This window comes from Antedon bifida, chromosome 8 (assembly GCF_963402885.1).
Source record: "Antedon bifida chromosome 8, ecAntBifi1.1, whole genome shotgun sequence".
Lineage (NCBI taxonomy): Eukaryota > Metazoa > Echinodermata > Crinoidea > Comatulida > Antedonidae > Antedon > Antedon bifida.
In genome coordinates this window covers 12,180,639-12,202,840 of record NC_136233.1, presented here as the reverse complement: position 1 = coordinate 12,202,840, position 22,202 = coordinate 12,180,639, and the positions used below count along the sequence as shown (strand labels likewise).

Below are 22,202 nucleotides of genomic sequence, written 5' to 3'. Positions count from 1 at the left end.
TTTATCATTGTTTAAACAACATTAGCTTTGGCCACCTATGCATATCCATCTTAATAATTAATTTCATTCTGTAAATATTTTGATTGATCTCCATGGGGACCCAGCCAAGGTCACCATAGGAAGTTTCTTTAGGCGTATTGTGTGGTGCCCTTAAAATACATTTGGCCATTGTTGCAGTTTTAAACTAAAAAGTCCTTATAGCTATTGTAACAATCTATTTTTATTCAAATGCTCCCTGAAAAATCCATTAATTTTGTGAAATTAATTGATTGATAAAATATATTTATGAAGGTTATATAGAAAAAGAAATCAATTGGTACATTTTAAAATGTGGTGAGGATTAAGGTTTATTTTTGTTTTGTAGGTGGGTGAAGAGAGACAGTTACCTTCCTGTTGGTAGCCAGAATTTAAAAGCCACAACAAAAGCCAAGCTGCGGTATGATCCAGTCGAGGTTGACCCAGAAGACATGTGTCGTATGGCTAGTGAGGAACCACAGACTCTCTCCACATACTCTGTTTCAGATGCCGTTTCGACCTACTATCTCTATATGAAATATGTACATCCGTTTATTTTTGCTTTATGTACAATTATTCCTATGGAACCAGATGAGGTAAATAATAATCAGTAATGTAAATGAAATAAATATCAAGGCTAATGTATAATAGGGAGCTTTCAACTTGCGACCACCTAGGACCAAGTTAGGTCATCTTATTCTTAATTCATTTTGTGCATACAGGGAAGTTGGAACATGCTTCCTCGATCTATCTCTTGACATAGTTTTGGTGGCTTCTAGGTCCAGGTGACGACACATTAATTAGTTGTCGATTGTCACAAATCAAAAACTCCCTGATAAGGGGATATCAGTGTAGACAGACTGTCACAATCTGTATAAGCTATCATTTGTTTTGTCCTTTGTCTTACACTGTGTAAGGTAAAGAATCATCATGAAATCAAAATGGTCAAAGATTCCACTAACACTTAAATATATTCTTGTTATTTAATTGGACAATTGTGGGGCTACATGGCATTCAATAGACAGTATTATATAACACCTAAATAAATTCCTGTTATTTGATTGGACGATTGTGGGTCACATGGCGTGCAATAGTACGCACTATTAAACGATCGTTTAATAGTACTTTTTGAAACATTTTTGTGTACGAAAAAAAAAAACGTTTCGCGGATGAAAAAAAATTTAGTACACAAATTACCCTATGATATGGCTCTGTACTGGGAAATACAACAGCGCCACCTGTCGTCTGGTCTCAGTTTCATTTGTAAACACCACCGCGAGATATGCAACAGCAGCAGATATTTGTGTACGATTTGGACATATATGTACTAATTTCATTCAAAAAGGCATTTAAATTAGCTTTAGATCGTTTTTAGGATTTTGATTAATTAATGGGGACATGCCTACAAGACGTGGAATTGTTGGAAAAACCATAATTAGCCTAGATAAGTTCCAATTGTCTGTCGAAGTTTTGCCTTTCAGCCAAGCTAGTACTAGTAGGCTACTAGGTCTAGCCTAGGCCATGCTCTATTAGGCTAGGCCTAGTCTAGGCGTTTTAGCCTTGCTAGGCCTAAGATTGTTTGGTCGTTTGTTGACATAATTAACACTAAAGTAGGTGTGTTTATAAAATCCATATAAATATAATATTAAATATAATATTAAAAACCAAATGTTACTGTTTTTAATCAATGTGAATGAAATGTAGGCCTTTGGCTAGGGCTACCTTACCTTATTTGATTCAAATGACAAGAATCTATTTAGATGTTATATAAAACAAATAATGAATGTTCTATATTCGTGTAATGGTACAAATAATGGCATTTGGTGAATGATGAAAGGTTAATATCAACTCGGCTGTCGCCTCGTTGATATATAACCTTTCATCATTCACCTCATGCCATTATTTGTACCATTACACTCATAAACATTCATTATTTGTATACAATTAAATGATTGTGTGATATTTTTGGTAAAAAAAGAAAAATCTTGAATAAAAAAAATCTCAAAACCAACTGTGAACATCTCCGCATGAAATTCAATAGCGCCGCAGGCCTAGGAATATGTTTCGAATTCGTGCAATGGTACAAATAGTTTCGTTCAGTGAAATGTGAAATTCTGTTTTCACTCAAGCTTTGCCTCATGAAAGTAGAATTCATTTCAATTATATGTACCATCGCACTCCTAAACATTCATTATTTGTATATTACTGTATTTTCACTTGTATTTGAAAATGTATGTAATTTACCTTTACTTTTAGGTATTAAGGAAAGGTTCCGGCACATTGTGCGAAGCTCTACTAATGGTACAAGCATTCCATGCTAACATTATATTCCCCAACAAACAAGAGAGTGTCTTTAATAAACTGAATGATGATGGCCATGTTATAGAATCTGAGACATATGTGGGTGGACACGTTGAAGCTTTGGAGTCTGGGGTATTTAGAGCAGATTTACCATGCAGGTTTAGAATGGTGAGCAAATAGAGATTTTTTCGTATAATTCGTTATGAAAAGCGATTCAAGGTGGAACAGTGAAGTGCAAATTGAAGGAAACTTGCAATAAAGGGTCTTTCACCCCTGTTCCGGCACGGTTTTGATCCGGTGCTATCAAATCAATGTCACTGTTTCGTTTTCACGATGTTCCATGCGGCTATTTTCTGTATTCTAGGTACCAGAGGCATTCCAGGACCTTATGAATGATACAGAGAGAACAATGAAGCATGCGATCGAAGTCGAAGAGAAGATCCCATTGGAGACCGTAACCAATTTTGAAGAGGCAATTATTTTCTCTTTTTATAAAACCAAGATGTGTGAACTATGTCATTTATTTTACTTGTTGGACCATTGTCCATGTATGGGTTTTAATTTTTAAAGATTTTTTTTATCAAGATTTGTTGCGAGATCAAGGAGAAGCTTGCTAGTTTGCGAGACACACCAGCTCGTCTTGAGAACCCTATTATCTACCATTTGGATGTCAGTGCTATGTATCCAAACATTATCCTCACAAACAGGCTTCAGGTATAAAGCTCATGCCTACACTATCAAACTAATTTAGACAAAAAAAGTGTGATGTGCCCAAACAGTGGTGGTAATAATATAATAACAGTAGTAATGGTAATAATATGACATTGTGTCCATTATGGGCACATCACATTTGTTGGTCATAAAGTTTAGTAGTGTAGACAGAGCTTAACTTTATAAAAATAATGAATGTTTATGAGTTGAATGGGGAGAATATTTTAATGACTTGAATAAGACAGTCAGGCTTTCTAGGAATGAACATTTTTTCTTCAATTCAACGAATACAAAGATTTACCATAATACAAAATTAATTAACTTTATACAGTACATTTAATGCTTATAATACAACAGTATCTTCACTAAAATATCTATCTAGCCTTCTGCCATTGTTGATGAAGTGACTTGTGCTGCTTGTGATTTCAATAAACCAGGAGCCAGATGTCAAAGAAAGATGCCTTGGACATTAAGGGCAGTGTATAGTAAGTTAACATGACTTGCATTTTCCATCCATCTACCTACTAAAGTTTATAGTGTGTAACTATGCTTGTAATTATTGTATCCATATGAGTATTAAGAATACAAAAATGGCCCCATAAATATGCATATTTCTGATTCATCACTCCCTAAGTTGCTAAAAAACAATTTAAATTCCACCCCAGAGTATATTTTTCAACACAAATATACTCATCAAATTAATTTTTTTTTAAGTGCCTGCTTCTAGAAGTGAGTACTACCGCATTCAGCAACAATTAGAGTCAGAGCGGATTCCTCCACTAATGCCTGGTGGACCACCAAGAGTGTTCCATGAACTGATGAAAGAAGAGCAGGCAACAATGGAAAGGAAACGACTTGCAGGTGAGAATATTTGTTACAGGAAGAAATGCTTTACTACACAAATGTTTGTGAACTGTGCATTATAGTATTATTAAAATGCTTAAAGATGTATTGTCCCCCTGAAAAAAATAATTTAACAACATTTGTTTTTTTTGTATATTCTTGGATATTGAATATATAAGCCTATAATCTTTAATTGTAATAAACAAATTTCATTTTTTGTTTAAAGAATACTGTAGAAAAGCCTACAAAAAGACAAAAATAACAAAGGAAGAAGATTGTCATACAACTATTTGCCAAAGGGAGAACTCATTTTACGTGGACACAGTTCGTGCTTTCCGAGACAGACGGTATGAGTTTAAAGCATTATGTAAGGTAAGAGATTTTAATGGAAGAGTTTTATTTATGTTTATTCTTGTCCATATCAAAACACAAAACATTTTATTTGTGTGTAGAAATGTTTAAATAACACTCTAGCTATAAGAGAAATTATTTGAAAATAATGTCAGCTAAAAAATTGTAATCTATTTATCTATGGTTTTCATCAATCCCACAATGCATCATTCTTTTGTGAAATTGTGAAATAGGCTAAATTGTAAATCCCACAATGCATCGTTCTTTTGTGAAATTGTGGAATAGGCTTCTCTTTCATATTTCATAAGTATTTTAATGGGAAATAATAGCACTGAGTATGGTAATAAAGACATTTTCTTTATTTCAGGTTTGGAAAAAGAAGGTAGTAGAAGCAGTAGCCAAAGGAGATCCAGCTGACATCAAGAGTGCCACAAACAAAGAGATCTTATACGATTCATTGCAGCTGGCTCATAAATGTATTCTTAACTCCTTCTATGGCTATGTCATGCGAAAAGGGTATGCAATTTTATTCAGTCAATATGGACTAACATTGTAGAACTAGTTATGCTATATATATACTTCCTCATTTAATTCGTCTACGCAGGATTGTGACGACCAACAAAATTAAAATTTGAAGGCTCTAGGTTGTAAATCAAAAGCTCTCAAATGTCTTTTAAAAAGTGGTTAATTTATGTATCATGTGTCTTAATAGAAGTTTATTTTATCCTGTTTTAATACCAAAGTTATCTTCTCAAATATTGTAATTGTAATAGACGATTTTGTACATTATTTCAGAGCAAGGTGGTACTCAATGGAGATGGCTGGTATTGTCTGCTACACTGGTGCCAGTATCATCAAAAGGGCTCGCGAGATTGTTGAGCAAATTGGGTATATTTACTTATTTAATATACTACTGCATGTTCATGTATAGTTATCACAAATTGAACATTTCGTTTTTGTGAAACTATATTGTTAAAACAATTGGAATTGTATAACAAAAAAAGCTAGAGAGATTTCTTTAGTGTAGTGTATCAATAATGTTTATTTTTATTTTAGTCGGCCGTTAGAGTTGGACACTGATGGAATATGGTGTGTGCTTCCTGCCTCTTTCCCAGAGAATTATGTTATCAAGACAACTAACCCTAAAAAGTCAAAAGTCACTATATCTTACCCTGGAGCAATGTTGAACATTATGGTCAGGGTAAGTTTGCTAATTTGACATTTTACAAATCATCATTTGGTGTATTAACTCTGCTGTCTGCTGTGTCAGATCCTTAGATTACATTCAAAGCTGTCTGTCTTGTTGCCTACTTTGTATGTCCATGCTTTTGCTGATAATTTCTTCCTTTACTGTCAACAAATCTATGTATTTAAATGTGTCTTTTCGTATTCAGGATTTCTTCACAAATGACCAGTATCAAGAATTAGTCGACCCTGCTGCTTTACAGTATGATGAGCGCTCTGAAAACTCAATCTTCTTTGAAGTTGACGGTCCATACTTGTCTATGATTTTACCTGCGTCTAAAGAAGAGGGTAAAAAGCTCAAGAAAAGGTTAGTTTGTCCTGGTGGTGCCATTCATAACTTCCTATCAGCACCATGACACTAAAACATTCTTGTTTTGTTTATATATTTAGGCAAATTGCCAAGGATAACCATAAGTGAATGAATTCACTATCCTTTTTAAAGGTGGTAATCTTGTATTCACTATCTTTCTCTTTATTCAGGTATGCTGTTTTCAATTTCGATGGATCTCTGGCAGAGTTAAAAGGCTTTGAAGTAAAAAGGAATGGAGAGCTTCAGTTGATCAAGATCTTCCAGAGCTCTGTCTTTGAAGCATTTCTCAAAGGGTCAACACTTGAAGAATGCTACGCAGCTGTAGCTAAGGTTGCTGATTATTGGCTGGACGTTCTCTATAGTAAGGTAAGATGCGATTTGACCTGTACCATGTATTGCTTATAGCATCCAGATATTAGAGCAGAATACCATATAAGGATACCAAGTAGTAGTGTATGCAATATCTTGTTATTTTTAGGCTGCCAACATGCCAGATTCCGAGTTGTTTGATCTGATTTCTGAGAATCGTAGCATGTCTCGTAAACTAGAGGAGTATGGAGAGCAGAAATCCACATCCATCAGTACAGCCAAGAGACTAGCAGAGGTTAGTACAAACTAGTAAGATACTTGCCAATCAATCAAATTCCTGGTATATATGCATGTGATATGATATGTACTTTGTTTTCTTTGCTTACTAGTTTCTTGGAGACCAGATGGTTAAGGACAAAGGTCTGTCATGTCGTTTTATTATTTCTCGTAAACCTGAAGGCTCGCCAGTAACAGAGCGTGCAATTCCATTGGCAATCTTCCAATCGGAACCTGGCGTCAAGAAGCACTACCTTAAAAAGTGGCTCAAGAATCCATCAATGACTGATTTTGACATTCGAAGGGTGAGTTTATTTAGCAGAAATAATTTTAAATGTTTACTTAATTAAGATGTAGTGTACTGGACAAGATTCGGTATTGTACTATAAAATTATAGTTTTACAAACTGTATGATTAAACTAATGTTTTAATATCAGTTTAAATTTCCACTATCATTTCTAATGGTCTCATGAATAGTTGTTGGTTTCTACTGGGTATTTTTATGCCCAGCCCCTTCCTAATCAACTGCTTAACTTACAACAATGATTATTTACCATTTGTACTCATTTATAAATCATTATTTTTCCATCAGATCCTGGACTGGGACTACTATATTGAACGTCTTGGCAGTTGTATTATGAAGATCATTACTATTCCAGCTGCACTTCAACAGGTTTCTAACCCAGTGCCGAGAGTCAAGCATCCTGATTGGCTACACAAGAAACTCCTTGAAAAGAATGATGTTTTCAAACAGCAGAAGATTAGTGAAATGTTTGCTCCATGTCCAAAACCTAATGTAAGATTTTGTTTCCTCCTCGACACAATACCTGGTTGAAAGCACTAGGAAGGATAAAGCGGAAAGGAATTGGCAGCCATACCAAATAATGCAGAGGCTTAGTACAATAAGCTCCTAATAGCTCATTCCCCTAATGTTCAAAATGAATGTAGGACTCGCCTTTACCTTTGTGTTAGTTGTTTCCTAAATCTAGACCTAATTGAAAAATGAATGTTCTATTTATGTTTATTTACTAAACAGCCACCAGAAGATGCAGACGATTACCAGGACAGTGCTCTTAATAGAGTTTCAGATATGGAAGACTTTGGCAGGCCAAAGAACCCCCCTAGCAAAACATCATCCATTGTTAATATCAGAAAGCGCAAACGAGATACAGAAGAGAGTCAAGGGCGGCAAGATTCTGATCTAAGCCAATCATGGCAAGAGGTCTTGGGACCAGCACCTCCAATTGGTCGAACAAAGGTGACAGTTTTTCCATTTTGCAATCAATTCAGCAAGAGTTTTTTTTTGGTTCATGCATAATTTGTATTTATTTTTTTTTAACTTCATTTTATTAGGAGGGAATGCGAGAGTGGGTCACATACCACAAGCAGAAGTGGGCTTTGCAAGCACGCCAGAGAAAGGAACGCAAGCGCAGACGAACAGATGATTCTGGCAGTTCTGATATTGGGGGTGGAGGAGGAGGAACCATCAGAGTTGGCCAATCAGCTGGTCTTGGTAATTTCTTGCGACGCACAGCAAGATCTCTTTTTGACACACCCTGGCAAATTGTCCAGATTGCTCAGACAAATCAGCCTGGTCTTTTTCGGTTATGGGTTTTAGTGAACAACGAACTGCACGGACTCAAGTTAAATGTTCCTCGTATTTTCTATGTGAATCAGCGACACTCGAAGGAAGAGAAAGAAGGTGCAAGTAAGTAGTGCAACCCCCTGCTAGTAATCGTTTTGTTTGATCACGGCCAGAGGAGCAATTATTCTAAATCAAACAGTGTATTACATATGAGCCAAAGATGAATATAATACATTTAAACTGAAGTTGTAGTTTATCATTCAACCTATGTTTGGAGTAAAATATACTACTTCCAGAGCCATGCAATACATATTATAGCTAGAGAGATACATATTTGGGTAGAGTATATTCGTGTTTCAAATATTGGATGAGAAATAAATCAACAAAACAACTTTTTTTTAGTTTGGAGAAAAGTGAATAAGACACTACCAAGATCAAATGGTGTTTTCTATTTGTATGAGTATGCTGTGCCTGAACAAATGTTCCAAGAGAACCTGAAGTAAGAAAATATTCAGTCGTAATAAATATTTTAAAAAATGGAATTTTTTACCTGTAATTTACTTAAATTTGTTACTATATATATGTTTGTTTACAGTGAGATCTATGCTGATCTGTCTGCACCAGATATTGAGGGTGTATATGAAACACAGTTGAGCCTTGATTTCAGAGCAATCGTTAGGCTAGGATGTGTATGCATGGTTAGTAGGCAGTTTGCGAGATATGTCGGTGGAAAGGTAAGTACATACTGTTTAAGGGAGGTTGTGATTTGCAATGACCTATGACCTAGTTGCATAATGTTAATTCATTGTTCACATACATTGGTGATTACTAGGACATACATATGTGTATCTTTGAGTCCTAGGTTGTGCCATACATCGAACATTTCCTAATAAGGTACAGCTGAGTCAACTCTTCCAAAGCTGAACTTCCCTTAATACTGGAAACTTTCTCGAATGGAATGCATTCTGGAAAAAAAACCTTTTAATAATGTTTCCTTATTTGGTCTATTTACAGGAGGTAGATACATTTGACTTGCAGCATCTAGACTTCAAGACCTTAGCTCAGTTTGCCTACCTTCCATCAGGTTCTATGAGAAGGGTGTTCATTTACCATCACATGGTGTAAGTTTCAGCAAACTTTTCTCTACTTGTTTTGTTAATGTGCATTGCAATTTTGCACAGCTAAAAACGAAAAAAAAATTGTTGGTGTTGATGCCACTGTGTGTGTAAATTTTTCTGGGATGTGTGTGCGGTATAGTTTGCTTAGTTATACTGTATTTGCTGTCTTAAATATAAATTTCTGTTTCAGTGGGTCAAAGGTAATGTTTGGAATATTCTTCTCAACAACAAAGAAAGCAACTGTCATTGCAGTGGATACAGTGCGTACCAATCAGATGCCCAACCTGACAACCATGTACCAAACAGAACGAAATGCAAAGTATGTTTTTTTTTGTGCCTAAATAACAATATTTGATTGTACCTTGTAGATAAATATCTTAATGTACTCGAAGCTGTTAAGGTCTTATTTACACATCTGCTAACTTGTCCGCATTTAAAAGAACCTATGCACCTATTGGAGGGTTACCCATGTGCTCTGAAAAGTGTGGCGTTATGTCCCAATCGGACAAAAGATGGTGTATATTAAGTTGTCTTTGAACATCTAGAATCTTTTTCTCCCGTTTTCTGTTCTTCTCTAAGGCTTATTGTTGTATTGATCACAGCATTTATTATTAGAACCATATTTTTGTTTTAGAATTCAACGAGGGACAGAAGAGGAATACTTACCAATGCCTGAACATTCATTTGAAGTACAAGTTGAGAAAGACATCAGAAAGGCCTATAAAGCTATTCATCGTCTGCTTGGTGCATACAAGGAGGAAAGGAAAGGACCAACATTTATTGCTATTCAATCAAAAATGGGTAAGCTGGTTTTATTTTATTAATCTATTTACAATTTTGTGATTGAATTCTCTGTTTTCACATGGCATCAACAATGTGTATACTGCACACATTTTCAAACTACATCATTCTCTTCATAAATATAGTTGACTTGCTTGTGATTGGAACACTTTTAGGAATACCTGCCACCCATAGATACTTTGCAAAATTGTTCTTGTTTTATAAATAGATATGTGTACTGTGGTACTTTCTTTCAATTGTTAATGAACATGCATGGATAAGGAAAGATCAGCATATCTTATATCACTTATTATGTAAAAGAGCTTCACTAGTAGTATTATTCGTTACATTTGCCTTTTGTTTTCAGGTAATCTTGAATTGATCAGCCATATTCCAGTATTAGAAGACTTCCCTGTGGTACGTATCCACGTCACTGATAGTGACAACCTCTACAGTGTGCTAGACTGGCAGCGACAGGGATCTCGAAGGCTGCTACAACACTACCTTAATGTAGACTATCTACTGATGGTAAGGAAGACAAAACATTATAATTTACTACTGTATATCCTTGGGTATAATCCCACTTCGGGTCTAATCCCACACCCTACTTTATGTCTGATTTCACAAACGGGCATATCCCCGAGTATAGTCCCAGTATTGACTTTTGGTCTGAGATTAAACCAGAGGTTATACGGTACTTATAATCAATAAAGAGTAAATAAAGAAAACTGAAATGGAAAAGACATTTCATGACCATTCTAGTTGAAGATTGACACTGCATCATTTCTTTTCTAAGAGTTATCTTGAGCAAAGCCGATACTTCCATGTTCCACTTGGTAACCTGCCAGAAGATCCAGGCATCTTTGGTGCTGATCTGTTCTTTGCTCGTCACCTTCAGAAGCATGGTCACTTATTGTGGACGTCAATGTCCGAAAGACCAGACTTGGGTGGCAAAGAAGCAGATGACAACCGGTATGTACTAGGTTTTTGTGTATTGACTAGAATAGTTTAAAATAATTTTGTATGTGTTTTTTCTTTTCATAAATTGCAAAATAGGAAATACTTACTTATATACATATAAAACACAAACTTTTTATTTATTTATTTATTCAACTTCTCACTATTCTGGACCAACAGGTGGTAAACACCTCTAAAACGGTCCAGACCAAATTGCACAGTGGCTGGTGTTTATTTAAGCCATGCAGTTGTGCTAATGTACTGTTAATGTTTAGTATATTATTATTATTACCAGGCTTGTTTCTGAGATGGAAGAGAAGGCAACGATGGAGATTAACAACCCTGGTTCTTATGCGACAGTCTGTGTTGAACTTGATATTGCTAGCTTAGCCGTCAATACATTATTACAGGTTAGAGCCTAACTCAATATGTCCCCTAAAAGCAAATGACATGCAGAGGCTTGATTTGAATATAGAAATCCATGCTTAGGGTCTAAAAGAATACTTATTGTTACTTAATATTTTAAATTATCTTTTTTTAACCTATGTCATAATTTTAACAAGGCAATCTAACAACAGGACACTAAGCTCGCCTTGCCAAGAAAGGAACTTGTAACACTATTTTGATCTTATGTCTGGCTGCGACAAATACCAACAGTACTGTATACTATGTACATATTCTTTGTGGCGCGCGTCGTTTAAGGGTATGGAACTCATCGTGTCGCAGTCACAGATAAACCTTTTGATCTCCGGAACACAGCATCCTGTTGTTAGATTACATTGATAATAAACTGTTTAGGCACAGTGACCAAACATTGTTATTTTGACCTATTTAAAAATGAACTTTCTTTTTCATTGATTTTCAGTCACATCAGATTAGTGAGTTAGAAGGAGCAGCCGGAAGTATAGCATTTGACAGTATCCCACAATCATCTTTAGAAGACATGGTAACAGGGCAAGCAGGCTCTGCAGCAGGCCTAGCAAGCTATGACGAGACTGCCCTATGTGCTGGAACATTTAGGTTAGTCCAAAGATTTGCCAGTCTATATGGTTTTTGTATGATTACATGACTAGATTACGAAACAATAAGATATATTATTACTCCAATCTAAATAATGAAATAATAATTGTTTGCATTATGTTCTTTATAGGGTTATGAAAAGTATGGTCCATGGTTGGTTAAAAGATGTTGCAGAATATAGTAATGTGTTTGCAGATTATCAAATTATGCACTTTTATAGGTATGTATTTAGTACACATCAAATGCTATATTTCTATTGACTTGGTTCCCACTAGGACAGTACACAAGGACATACAGCTTGGATGATCCATTGCTTGTGATTTGTGAAATTATGCACAAAGGTTAAAACTTTAAAAAAAGATATGTATGGTACATGCTTTTAGACGTTTGTTAAATTAAAAATTCAGGCAAATATATATAAGAAGCTATAACGTTTTGTTGATATTGTGCGTATCTGTATACCATACATTGTATAAAACTAACAAGTGGCTAAATTTACTATTAGACATTAAATTTACATACATGTTTTTAGCTGGGCGACATGAACAGAATCATTTATGATTAAGTGTAAATTTAAAGTTCTAAAGTTTATGAATACAGATATCTAAATTCATTGCTTACTACTGCTTCCCAAACAATATATCCAAACTAATAAAATATCTTTAAATGTACAGATGGCTTCGTTCTCCAAGTGCATTACTTTACGAGCCCGCACTCAGACGTACTCTAAGTAACCTCATGCAGAAGCTGTTCATACACCTTATAACCGAATTCAAACGACTTGGCTCCACTATCGTGTACGCCAATTTCAACCGAATAATTCTATGTACTAAGAAGAGGAGCATCATGGATGCCATAGCCTATGTTGAGTACATTACCAATAGTATAAAGTCACGTGACCTGTTCCACGGCATTGACATGTCTTTCAAGGAATGCTGGGAATATTTGATTTGGCTTGACCCAGTAAGTATAATTATTTAACTTGCATTATCTTATCTTATTTAGCGCTTATTGCACAATGTTTCTAAGCGCTTTATATTACAGTATTTCCCAGGTCATTTTTTTTTTATTTCAACACGTATGGAAACATACTCCAAATAATACAGCTAGTAATCGGCGCAATTATGTTTTGACTTTACGAGGTACCCTGGAGAGTGGGAAGTGTAAGTAAAGTGTAAGGATATAGACAAGCTTTGGATTTTAACTCGCGATCTCACGATCAGTAGTCCTAACATGCTACACTACCCGTCCCCCACAATATATACGTACCAATATCTTTCTCATTCAGCATCCAGCCTCATTGACACACTAATATCAACATAGTATGAGGTCTAAGAGATTGCTGGTACATTACCAGCCACAAGATGCTTTAACATGCACTTGAATATACAGAAAATGCAATTAGGTGTTTCTTTTTAAAAACATTGAGTTTTCATCTAATATTTGTAAGGCTAACCATGGTGGAGTGAAAGGCCAGCTTCCAAAGTCTTTGCAGCAACCAAATGGAGATGACGAGGAAAGCATGCAAACACCAGAAGATGAGGATAGTGAAGTTGTAGGTAGTGATAAAGAAGATGATGATGAGGTAGTCAAATTTGATTCTCTGTACCATTACATGGCAAATTTGTTTTGCTCTTATCATGTGACTCAATCGTCCAATGAAATGACAGGAATCTATTTAGGTGTTATATGTTATACAAAATATGAATGAGTGCAATGGTACAAATAATTTCATTCGGTGAATAATGAAACTTTATTTTCACAAGGCCATTACATGGCAATCTGTTTTGCCCATAATTCATTTCACAGGAAAGATCCTTGATAGGGTGTCTCCTGAATAGAATTTTTCCAAAGCAGGGGTTCTGCTGTATTTGTTTATCTTTATATATGCATCTTCATATTTTACTTTCTGTAGGTTGAAGTTGAGATGAACTGGAACATAATGCATTATCTACCAAAGTCTGCAGCCTGTCAAACCAATTTTAATGTAAGTTACATGAAGCGAATCTCGTGAATTCTGCATGCTTTGTGAGTAAATTTATATTCCATTTTTTAATTATGGAAATCTTAAAACAATATTGGGCAATGTGGTTTACATGCTCTCTTATCAATTCTAGGAGCCTAGGTTTTAAATCTTGTTAAAAGTTCCAGGCCAATACAGTGCCACCACCTAACCCTCATATGAGACTTGGTTTAGAAGGCAATGGTTTTCCATGTAAATGAGGAGTCGTTTTGCTGTTTTCAATCATTTGGTGTACTTTTGTATTTTGCTGATCAACTCAGTCTTTTAATTTATGAATTGTCACAATTAAATTATCTTTTTTCTCCAAAAAAGATGACGATAGCTGGCTATATTTTAGCTATCTATCAACACTTGCAAGAAGACATGTTGCAGAACACTCCTGGAAACACACCGATACGTCGTAAGGGAAACACCCAGACCCAAGTGTCTCAAGCCGACCCTTCAACAACACCTAGCATTGTAGAGTTCTCGCAGGGACTTATTTCAGGAGATTTATCACAAAGACTTTTTGCGTAAGTTGCAATTTGAAGTAGAGTAGCTTTAAGCTTGTTTCACACTTAGACACAATACAAAATAGTTTTAGAATAGTCTTAATACTATTTGCCTCCTTTATCAGCTTGTCTGTTTAAGAGGCGTGTTGCTAGTAAGAGCCAACATAGGGTTTATTCCTCGCTTTGTAGCGTAAATTGTTATGTGTGCTATCAATCAACTACTATCTGTTTCACACAGTGGATACATGGTAATTTATTATACTGATTACATAATTATAAATCTTAACCAAAGTATAGGATATAAAAGTGTTCATATGCTTTGGTAAACAAGTCCTAAAGCTCTGTCTACACTATCAAACTTTATGTGACAAACAAGAGTGTGATGTGTCCAAATAGGGTAGTGATATGACATCATCATTTTTTTGTCACATATAGTTTGATAGTGTAGACAGAGCTTAAGACTGACTGTTATATGGCAATATATCATTTTTATTAAATTCCCTGTAGACTATGTACAATACAATTATACTTCTAGTGTATTGTGTTGAATTATACACTACTATTTTTTTAATTTATATATATGTAGTACCTTTTTTATCATTTATTCAGTAAACTGAAACCACCTACTTGTCTATTATTTATAATTAAAACAAGGTAGGAAATATAATATGCGTAACAGTAACAGCATATGTTTTTAATGATTTAATTGTCTTTTTGTTGCAGCATTACGCAAAAAATCCAAAAGAAAATATCTGGTAATAAGGGTAACAAACGTGATGCTGCTGGGGTATTCCCAGAACTACCAGGCTCTCACTTACCATTCCAAAACCCTGCTTTGGAGTTTGTCAAAGCAGTGTGTAAGGTAATATTAAGAAAGAAATGTTTTTTTAAATAACCTCTGTCTGAACAAAGCTTATCACCAAAACAAAGCAATTTTTTCCTTGGGTAATTCTTATTTTTACAACTTTGGATCAAAAGCTATGTCTACATTATCAGTTTGACAAAAAAAAGTGATGGCATGTGCCCAAATATGGTAGTGATATGACATCATTGTGTCCATATGGGCACATCACATTTTTTCACATAAAGTTTGATAGTGTACTGTAGACAGGGCTTATAGAAGGATAAGAAAATATCAGGATTACAATTATAAAGTTTCTTGAATTGCTCCATAGAAAAATATTAATATCTAATTTGTGAAAAAAAGGTTCCCTGCATGCATCTGGTTTAAGTTGCAAACAAAATTGTGATTAACTAAATTAAATTTTAAATAATTTTTTACCATTTCTTTATTATTAGGTACTGTCTTTAGATTCAAACATCACTAACCAAGTGAACAAATTGCGACGAGACTTGTTGAAGCTAATCAGTGTTGGCGACTTTTCCCATGATGCAAAGTGGGTCGACCCTTGCTTGTCATATATTCTCCCAGAGGTCATTTGTAAGGTTTGTAACCATTGCCGTGATCTTGACCTCTGCCGTGACCCTATGCTTATTCAAGATGGAGACTCTGTGTAAGTGATGTTAATTACCTTTATACATATTCATTTTAAATACATCTATTGATTAGTCATGTCTAAAGCCTTGTCTACACTATCAAAAACCTTATGTGACAAAAAAAATGTGATGTGCCCATATATGGACATGATTATGTCATATCACTACCATATTTGGTCATATCACTACCATGTTTGGGCACATCACACTTTTTTTGTCAAACTAGTTTGATAGTGTAGACAGAGCTTTAGAAAAAAAAATTCTAGAATTTGTATCAAAATTATCAGAAAAAGAAAGAAAAAAGTCATATTAGATTTTCAACTTCATGGTAAATATTACTAGACTGTTTGGTAAAAGTAACTCTTCAACTTTGCTGATCAGTAAGTTTTGTAGGCTTTTATACCACTACTGAAACATCATCCAATTTTTGTTGAAGGTGCGCTAACTAATAATCACAAATTATAATAATGTTTTTTTATTTGTTTTTCAGACCGATTTGGCAATGTGTACAGTGTAAGAGTAGCTACGACACTAGTGCTATTGAGCATCTACTGGTGGAGTCTGTTCATCGTACATCCATGTCTTACATATTGCAAGATCTAAGCTGCACAAAGTGTTCACAAGTAAGTATTAAACAGTATTATTATATAATGATATATATAAAACACCTAAATAATTTCCTGTCATTTGATTGGACGATTGTGGGTCACATGGTGTGCAATAGTACGCACTATTGAACGGCCATTCAATAATACTTTTTTTTTCCTCTATTTTTCGGATTGTGGACAATTTTCTACTGCCCTAGGGTCCCTTTGTGTCGAGTGCTGCCACCAAATGGGGCCCGTTCGTCTGTACACAACGACTTGGGTAACCCCCTACTCTTCCGAAAGATGTACTGGGTTCTTTAAAGTGCACACGAGCCAGATGTGTACACTGGACCTCCAGTTTTAAGTCCTTATCCGAGAAGACTTATTCTACTGCCAGAACAAATGCCGATTGTATAGCTATGGTTTTCGGCGTGACGCCCCTGCCGTAACCGCTGGTTAATTCGAAATTGTGACTGGTTGATGACATGTAACATTAATGATATACAAGTGGGTAATAGTGCATAACCGAACAGCAGACAGAAAGGGTGACATGAAGGAATGCATTAGTAAACATGCCAACATTCAACAACTCCTAATTTAATTTCGTCGCATTTCGTAGTTTGAACAACACAATATGACAAGTTATTGTGAGTGTTCTCGGGAATTTTAAACGATGCTGTCAGTCGCATAATGGACAACAATTCCGCAACTTCTAATTTAATTTTGTTGCTTTTTGTAGATTAAACAACCCAATATGACGAGCTATTGCGAGTGTGCTGGGGACTTTGAAACTACGATGTCAGTCAAGTTGCTGTCAGAGCAAATGAAAGTGTTTAGTAATATTGCAAGGTATTGTATTGTTACTCTCACTGACTTTGACATATGTCTATCCTTTGTTCAAAGCATCTTATCTCTCATACCCTTAGGTTGTTTTTTTAAACATCATAATTTGAAGGTGACAGTGTTTTTGTATTATGTCATTCCAGATCATGAAATGAAGCACATCGTTAAAATAAATCACAAAAATATATTTTTTTTAAATATTTTGCTTTTATTGAAGTATACAGTAGTAAAACCCCACCTTTGGGACACTCCTATTAAGACGAATGAGCGGTAATACATGTTGTTTTAACACTAGCCATCCTATATTTAGGGAACACCTATAGTAAAGACACTTAGAAGTTTTTATATTTTATTATATTGCATGATAACCGATAAGTGTTGTTTATTTCTATATTTATTTACTATTTTTATTGAACAATATTTAGTCAATAGTCCATGTATGAGTATCACCTCCAGAGTCAGTGCTGCTCATCCTTTAGTAGGTAGTCAGTGTGCTAAGAATGAAAACACTGAGCCTAGCAGACGTCCTTTAATGTGCTTAATGTATTAAAATTCATAATAACTTTCCTCTCCAAAAATTTGAGAGAGAGAGTTTAGATGGCTTGTTTAGAAAATAAAATGAAAAAACTGTTTTTATTTTAATGCTGATTAAAATAATTTTACTGGATTTTAAATGTTGAATTTTCTAAGAACTTGTTTACTAAACTAAGTATTTCTAAACTTTTTTATTTAAATATCAAAGATAATATTGTGTCTACAATATTATAATATATAAATACAGTACATAGACTATCAAACAAAAACAAACTTGACAAAAAAGGTGTGATGTAGTAGTGATATGCTCAATTATGGTAGTGATATAACAGCATCATATCCGTATATGGGCACACACTTTCTTTTGTCACATAAAGTTTGATGGTGTAGACAGCTTTATACTGTGACGTCAATTTTCAGATTTACACAATCTGAAGATGTTTCAAAATCTGCATTAGTACGTAAATCCTATCCTTTAGGAGTTTCAAAAAAAAAAAAAAAATGTCAATCAATCAAAGTATTTATAGCATGTAAAATGAATGTAGCTTTGAGGTTCTTGTCTGCAACATCAAATAAAGCGCCAGACTACAATAAGTTAAGGCTATATGATAAGTTTTATAATAAGCCATTGTTTAATGCTTAAGTTTGTATTACGATTGTCATATTTGGGAGTGCCTGGTATGAGTATGTCCATATTTGATATCAAGTAATTATGGTTTCTTTAGATTTGTTTAAAATTAATTAAGAATAGGTGTACCAAAATTAACTTACACAGTAAAACTGGAGACACCTACAAACTGTTCCTTTTATTTAATATGGGTGCCCCTGGATAGAGGTTGATCATAGTGTTGAAACAGCCTCTTATTCATTTCACAGAAAAAGTGTTTAAAAGGGGTGCCTCCTGAATATGGCTGTCTGTCTACTACTGTAGCTATACTAACAATGTATCTAATAAACAGTGATGCAAATATAAATAATATGGTTTCATAATATGCACCTGTTCAAATTTTTTCTAGGCATTATGAAATGAAGTTGCTTGGAGAAACTGTTGATTGGATCTTGAAAATGAACCCGAACATTATAAAACCTAAAATATGATTGGTTGATTGGATAAATCAACCTACTCATTGTAAAAAAAAACTGAAGATATGATTGGTGGAAACCCTAACTTTACACAAGCTGAAATGTGATTGGTGGAATGTTCTTTTAAGATAATCCCTAACTATGCAAAAGCTGAAATGTGATTGGTGGAATGTTTCCTGAAGATACATCTAAACATTTCAATAACGAAAATGTGATTGGTGGATAGTGACATGTGTTGCTCCTATCTCAAACTAAAATTATGGTTATCCATACATAGAAAATATATAGTACAAACTATTCTGGTCTACCTAGCTAATGATCATCTGACCAACTTTAAAAAATAGTAAAAATAATTGGTTTTAGCAAATTAATTGTCAATATAGCACACTTAAATAATTAATCAATAAAAATAAATAGTAAATTTAACTTTAAAACATGCCAAACCACTAACAGTCCTGAAAATAAGATGTACATTAATACCTTTGTTAATACGTCTGAAAATAATCATTGAATTGAACATATCGAGCACAATGTCTTAATTTTCTCCCCATGTACTAATCACAGAATTGTTATAGCGTAACTTAAAGTTAAACTAAATAGTACTGTATATTATATATATTTTCTGAAGAATAATTTTCATAGTTGTGTTTGAAAGTTGTATTTATTCTATTATGAAATATTAAAATGATTCTTTGTAAAAAAAAAATGTTGTTAATGAATTTAAAACGTATATTATGTACAGATTTATGTGCCAGACTTTTTTGTTTGTGCTCTTGATTTTAAAATTCAGTAAAGTCAACTGGAATTTTAATGCAGAATTTATATAGGCTGTATCTTTCTTCTTTGGCAGTTTGATTGTTAGATACTGTAGATCAACAGCAAAGACTAAAATTCTATAACAGATTTAATAATAGGATATTATTGAGCTGTTGAGGTAATTTAAACAAAGTACATAAACGATGAATCACCAAGTTGACTTAGACCTATGTCAATTCTTTAAAAAGCTTAGCCGTCAATTTTCTCGGCCGAAAGATCACTTACTACCCTCGGGCCCTGAACTACTAGATCACCGATCACCGGCCATCAGGTCACATCTCCGTGGTGAATTGCTTGAAATAAAGTAAAAGCACTGAATTACTCTAGCCCTAGGCCTAGATGTCGTTTGAACACCGTTCATCATTGTAAAAATGAAAGCAAATGAAAGCAAATGCAGATAAAAACGTTTCATTAGCTGTTTTCTTTGTATTAAATGTCAGAGCGTTTATTTCGCGGAGGAAATTAATTGTAAAAAAGAAAGCAACTTGTGAAACAAAGTGTTAGTTCCTCTCCAGATGACCAAACACCAGCTGTATAACAAGCTGCTTATATATTTATTTTCTAAGACTAATGGTCAAAGTAATTGTAATGATCACTACCGGTATACTGAGAGCTTCGAATATCATCATGGGGCTATTTTGTACTGTCATAATTGAGCATAGTTGCACATTTTATTATTACGATTCTTAGTAGCTTTACTTCAGAAAACATAAACAACCTAACTAGCTCAGGTACCGTAGCTCCCCTTTTCTGGTTACCATTTCTGTACCTTTATCCCATCTGTAGAATATGATGTTAAATAGTCTATAGATTCAATAGATTTGCTAGAAAAAGCAGAAAACAATCATGTTCCATATTTGGCGACAATCATGTTCTGTATTTTGCGACAATCATGTTCCATATTTTGCGACAATCATGTTCCATATTTTGCGACAATCATGTTCCATATTTTGCGACAATCATGTTCCATATTTTGCGACAAACATGTTCCATATTTTGCGACAATCATATTCCATGTTTTGCGACAATCATGTTCCATATTTTGCGACAATCATGTTCCGTGTTTTGCGACAATCATGTTCCATGTTTTGCGACAATCATGTTCCATATTTTGCGACAATCATGTTCCATATTTTGCGACAATCGTGTTCCATATTTTGCGACAATCGTGTTCCATATTTTGCGACAATCGTGTTCCATATTTTGCGACAATCGTGTTCCATATTTTGCGACAATCCTGTTCCATATTTTGCGACAATCATGTTCCATATTTTGCGACAATCATGTTCCATATTTTGCGACAATCATGTTCCATATTTTGCGACAATCATGTTCCATATTTTGCGACAATCATGTTCCATATTTTGCGACAATCATGTTCCATATTTTGCGACAATCGTGTTCCATATTTTGCGACAATCGTGTTCCATATTTTGCGACAATCCTGTTCCATATTTTGCGACAATCATGTTCCGTATTTTGCGACAATCATGTTCCATATTTTGCGACAATCATGTTCCATATTTTGCGACAATCATGTTCCATATTTTGCGACAATCATGTTCCATATTTTGGGACAATCGTGTTCCATATTTTGCGACAATCATGTTCCATATTTTGCGACAATCATGTTCCATATTTTGCGACAATCATGTTCCATATTTTGCGACAATCATGTTCCATATTTTGCGACAATCATGTTCCATATTTTGCGACAAACATGTTCCATATTTTGCGACAATCATGTTCCATATTTTGCGACAATCGTGTTCCATATTTTGCGACAATCGTGTTCCATATTTTGCGACAATCGTGTTCCATATTTTGCGACAATCCTGTTCCATATTTTGCGACAATCATGTTCCATATTTTGCGACAATCATGTTCCATATTTTGCGACAATCATGTTCCATATTTTGCGACAATCATGTTCCATATTTTGCGACAATCATGTTCCATATTTTGCGACAATCATGTTCCATATTTTGCGACAATCGTGTTCCATATTTTGCGACAATCGTGTTCCATATTTTGCGACAATCCTGTTCCATATTTTGCGACAATCATGTTCCGTATTTTGCGACAATCATGTTCCATATTTTGCGACAATCATGTTCCATATTTTGCGACAATCATGTTCCATATTTTGCGACAATCATGTTCCATATTTTGGGACAATCGTGTTCCATATTTTGCGACAATCATGTTCCATATTTTGCGACAATCATGTTCCATATTTTGCGACAATCATGTTCCATATTTTGCGACAATCATGTTCCATATTTTGCGACAATCATGTTCCATATTTTGCGACAAACATGTTCCATATTTTGCGACAATCATGTTCCATGTTTTGCGACAATCATGTTCCATATTTTGCGACAATCATGTTCCATATTTTGCGACAATCGTGTTCCATATTTTGCGACAATCATGTTCCATATTTTGCGACAATCATGTTCCATATTTTGCGACAATCGTGTTCCATATTTTGCGACAATCGTGTT

At 34.6% G+C, this 22,202-nt stretch overlaps 1 protein-coding gene across 1 annotated transcript in view; it reads left to right on the top strand.

Moving 5' to 3' along the window:
• The window catches only part of LOC144850646 (DNA polymerase epsilon catalytic subunit A-like), a 32,451-nt gene extending 12,845 nt beyond the window's left edge, over positions 1–19,606 (top strand). The window contains exons 11-46 of the mRNA XM_078707990.1: positions 365–611; positions 2,272–2,484; positions 2,681–2,788; positions 2,902–3,030; positions 3,410–3,512; positions 3,742–3,888; positions 4,097–4,242; positions 4,589–4,737; positions 5,017–5,109; positions 5,278–5,422; positions 5,616–5,773; positions 5,947–6,142; positions 6,255–6,380; positions 6,475–6,666; positions 6,954–7,157; positions 7,398–7,619; positions 7,715–8,069; positions 8,349–8,445; positions 8,542–8,680; positions 8,961–9,067; positions 9,255–9,383; positions 9,699–9,865; positions 10,212–10,372; positions 10,641–10,816; positions 11,097–11,211; positions 11,667–11,821; positions 11,952–12,041; positions 12,496–12,784; positions 13,272–13,406; positions 13,737–13,808; positions 14,157–14,356; positions 15,059–15,197; positions 15,635–15,849; positions 16,323–16,455; positions 17,159–17,268; positions 18,813–19,606. Coding sequence (XP_078564116.1) covers positions 365–611; positions 2,272–2,484; positions 2,681–2,788; positions 2,902–3,030; positions 3,410–3,512; positions 3,742–3,888; positions 4,097–4,242; positions 4,589–4,737; positions 5,017–5,109; positions 5,278–5,422; positions 5,616–5,773; positions 5,947–6,142; positions 6,255–6,380; positions 6,475–6,666; positions 6,954–7,157; positions 7,398–7,619; positions 7,715–8,069; positions 8,349–8,445; positions 8,542–8,680; positions 8,961–9,067; positions 9,255–9,383; positions 9,699–9,865; positions 10,212–10,372; positions 10,641–10,816; positions 11,097–11,211; positions 11,667–11,821; positions 11,952–12,041; positions 12,496–12,784; positions 13,272–13,406; positions 13,737–13,808; positions 14,157–14,356; positions 15,059–15,197; positions 15,635–15,849; positions 16,323–16,455; positions 17,159–17,268; positions 18,813–18,894 — 5,644 coding nt within the window. The 3' untranslated portion in view covers positions 18,895–19,606. The remainder of the gene's footprint in view (positions 1–364; positions 612–2,271; positions 2,485–2,680; positions 2,789–2,901; positions 3,031–3,409; positions 3,513–3,741; positions 3,889–4,096; positions 4,243–4,588; positions 4,738–5,016; positions 5,110–5,277; positions 5,423–5,615; positions 5,774–5,946; positions 6,143–6,254; positions 6,381–6,474; positions 6,667–6,953; positions 7,158–7,397; positions 7,620–7,714; positions 8,070–8,348; positions 8,446–8,541; positions 8,681–8,960; positions 9,068–9,254; positions 9,384–9,698; positions 9,866–10,211; positions 10,373–10,640; positions 10,817–11,096; positions 11,212–11,666; positions 11,822–11,951; positions 12,042–12,495; positions 12,785–13,271; positions 13,407–13,736; positions 13,809–14,156; positions 14,357–15,058; positions 15,198–15,634; positions 15,850–16,322; positions 16,456–17,158; positions 17,269–18,812) is intronic.
• The last annotated feature ends 2,596 nt before the right edge of the window (positions 19,607–22,202 follow it).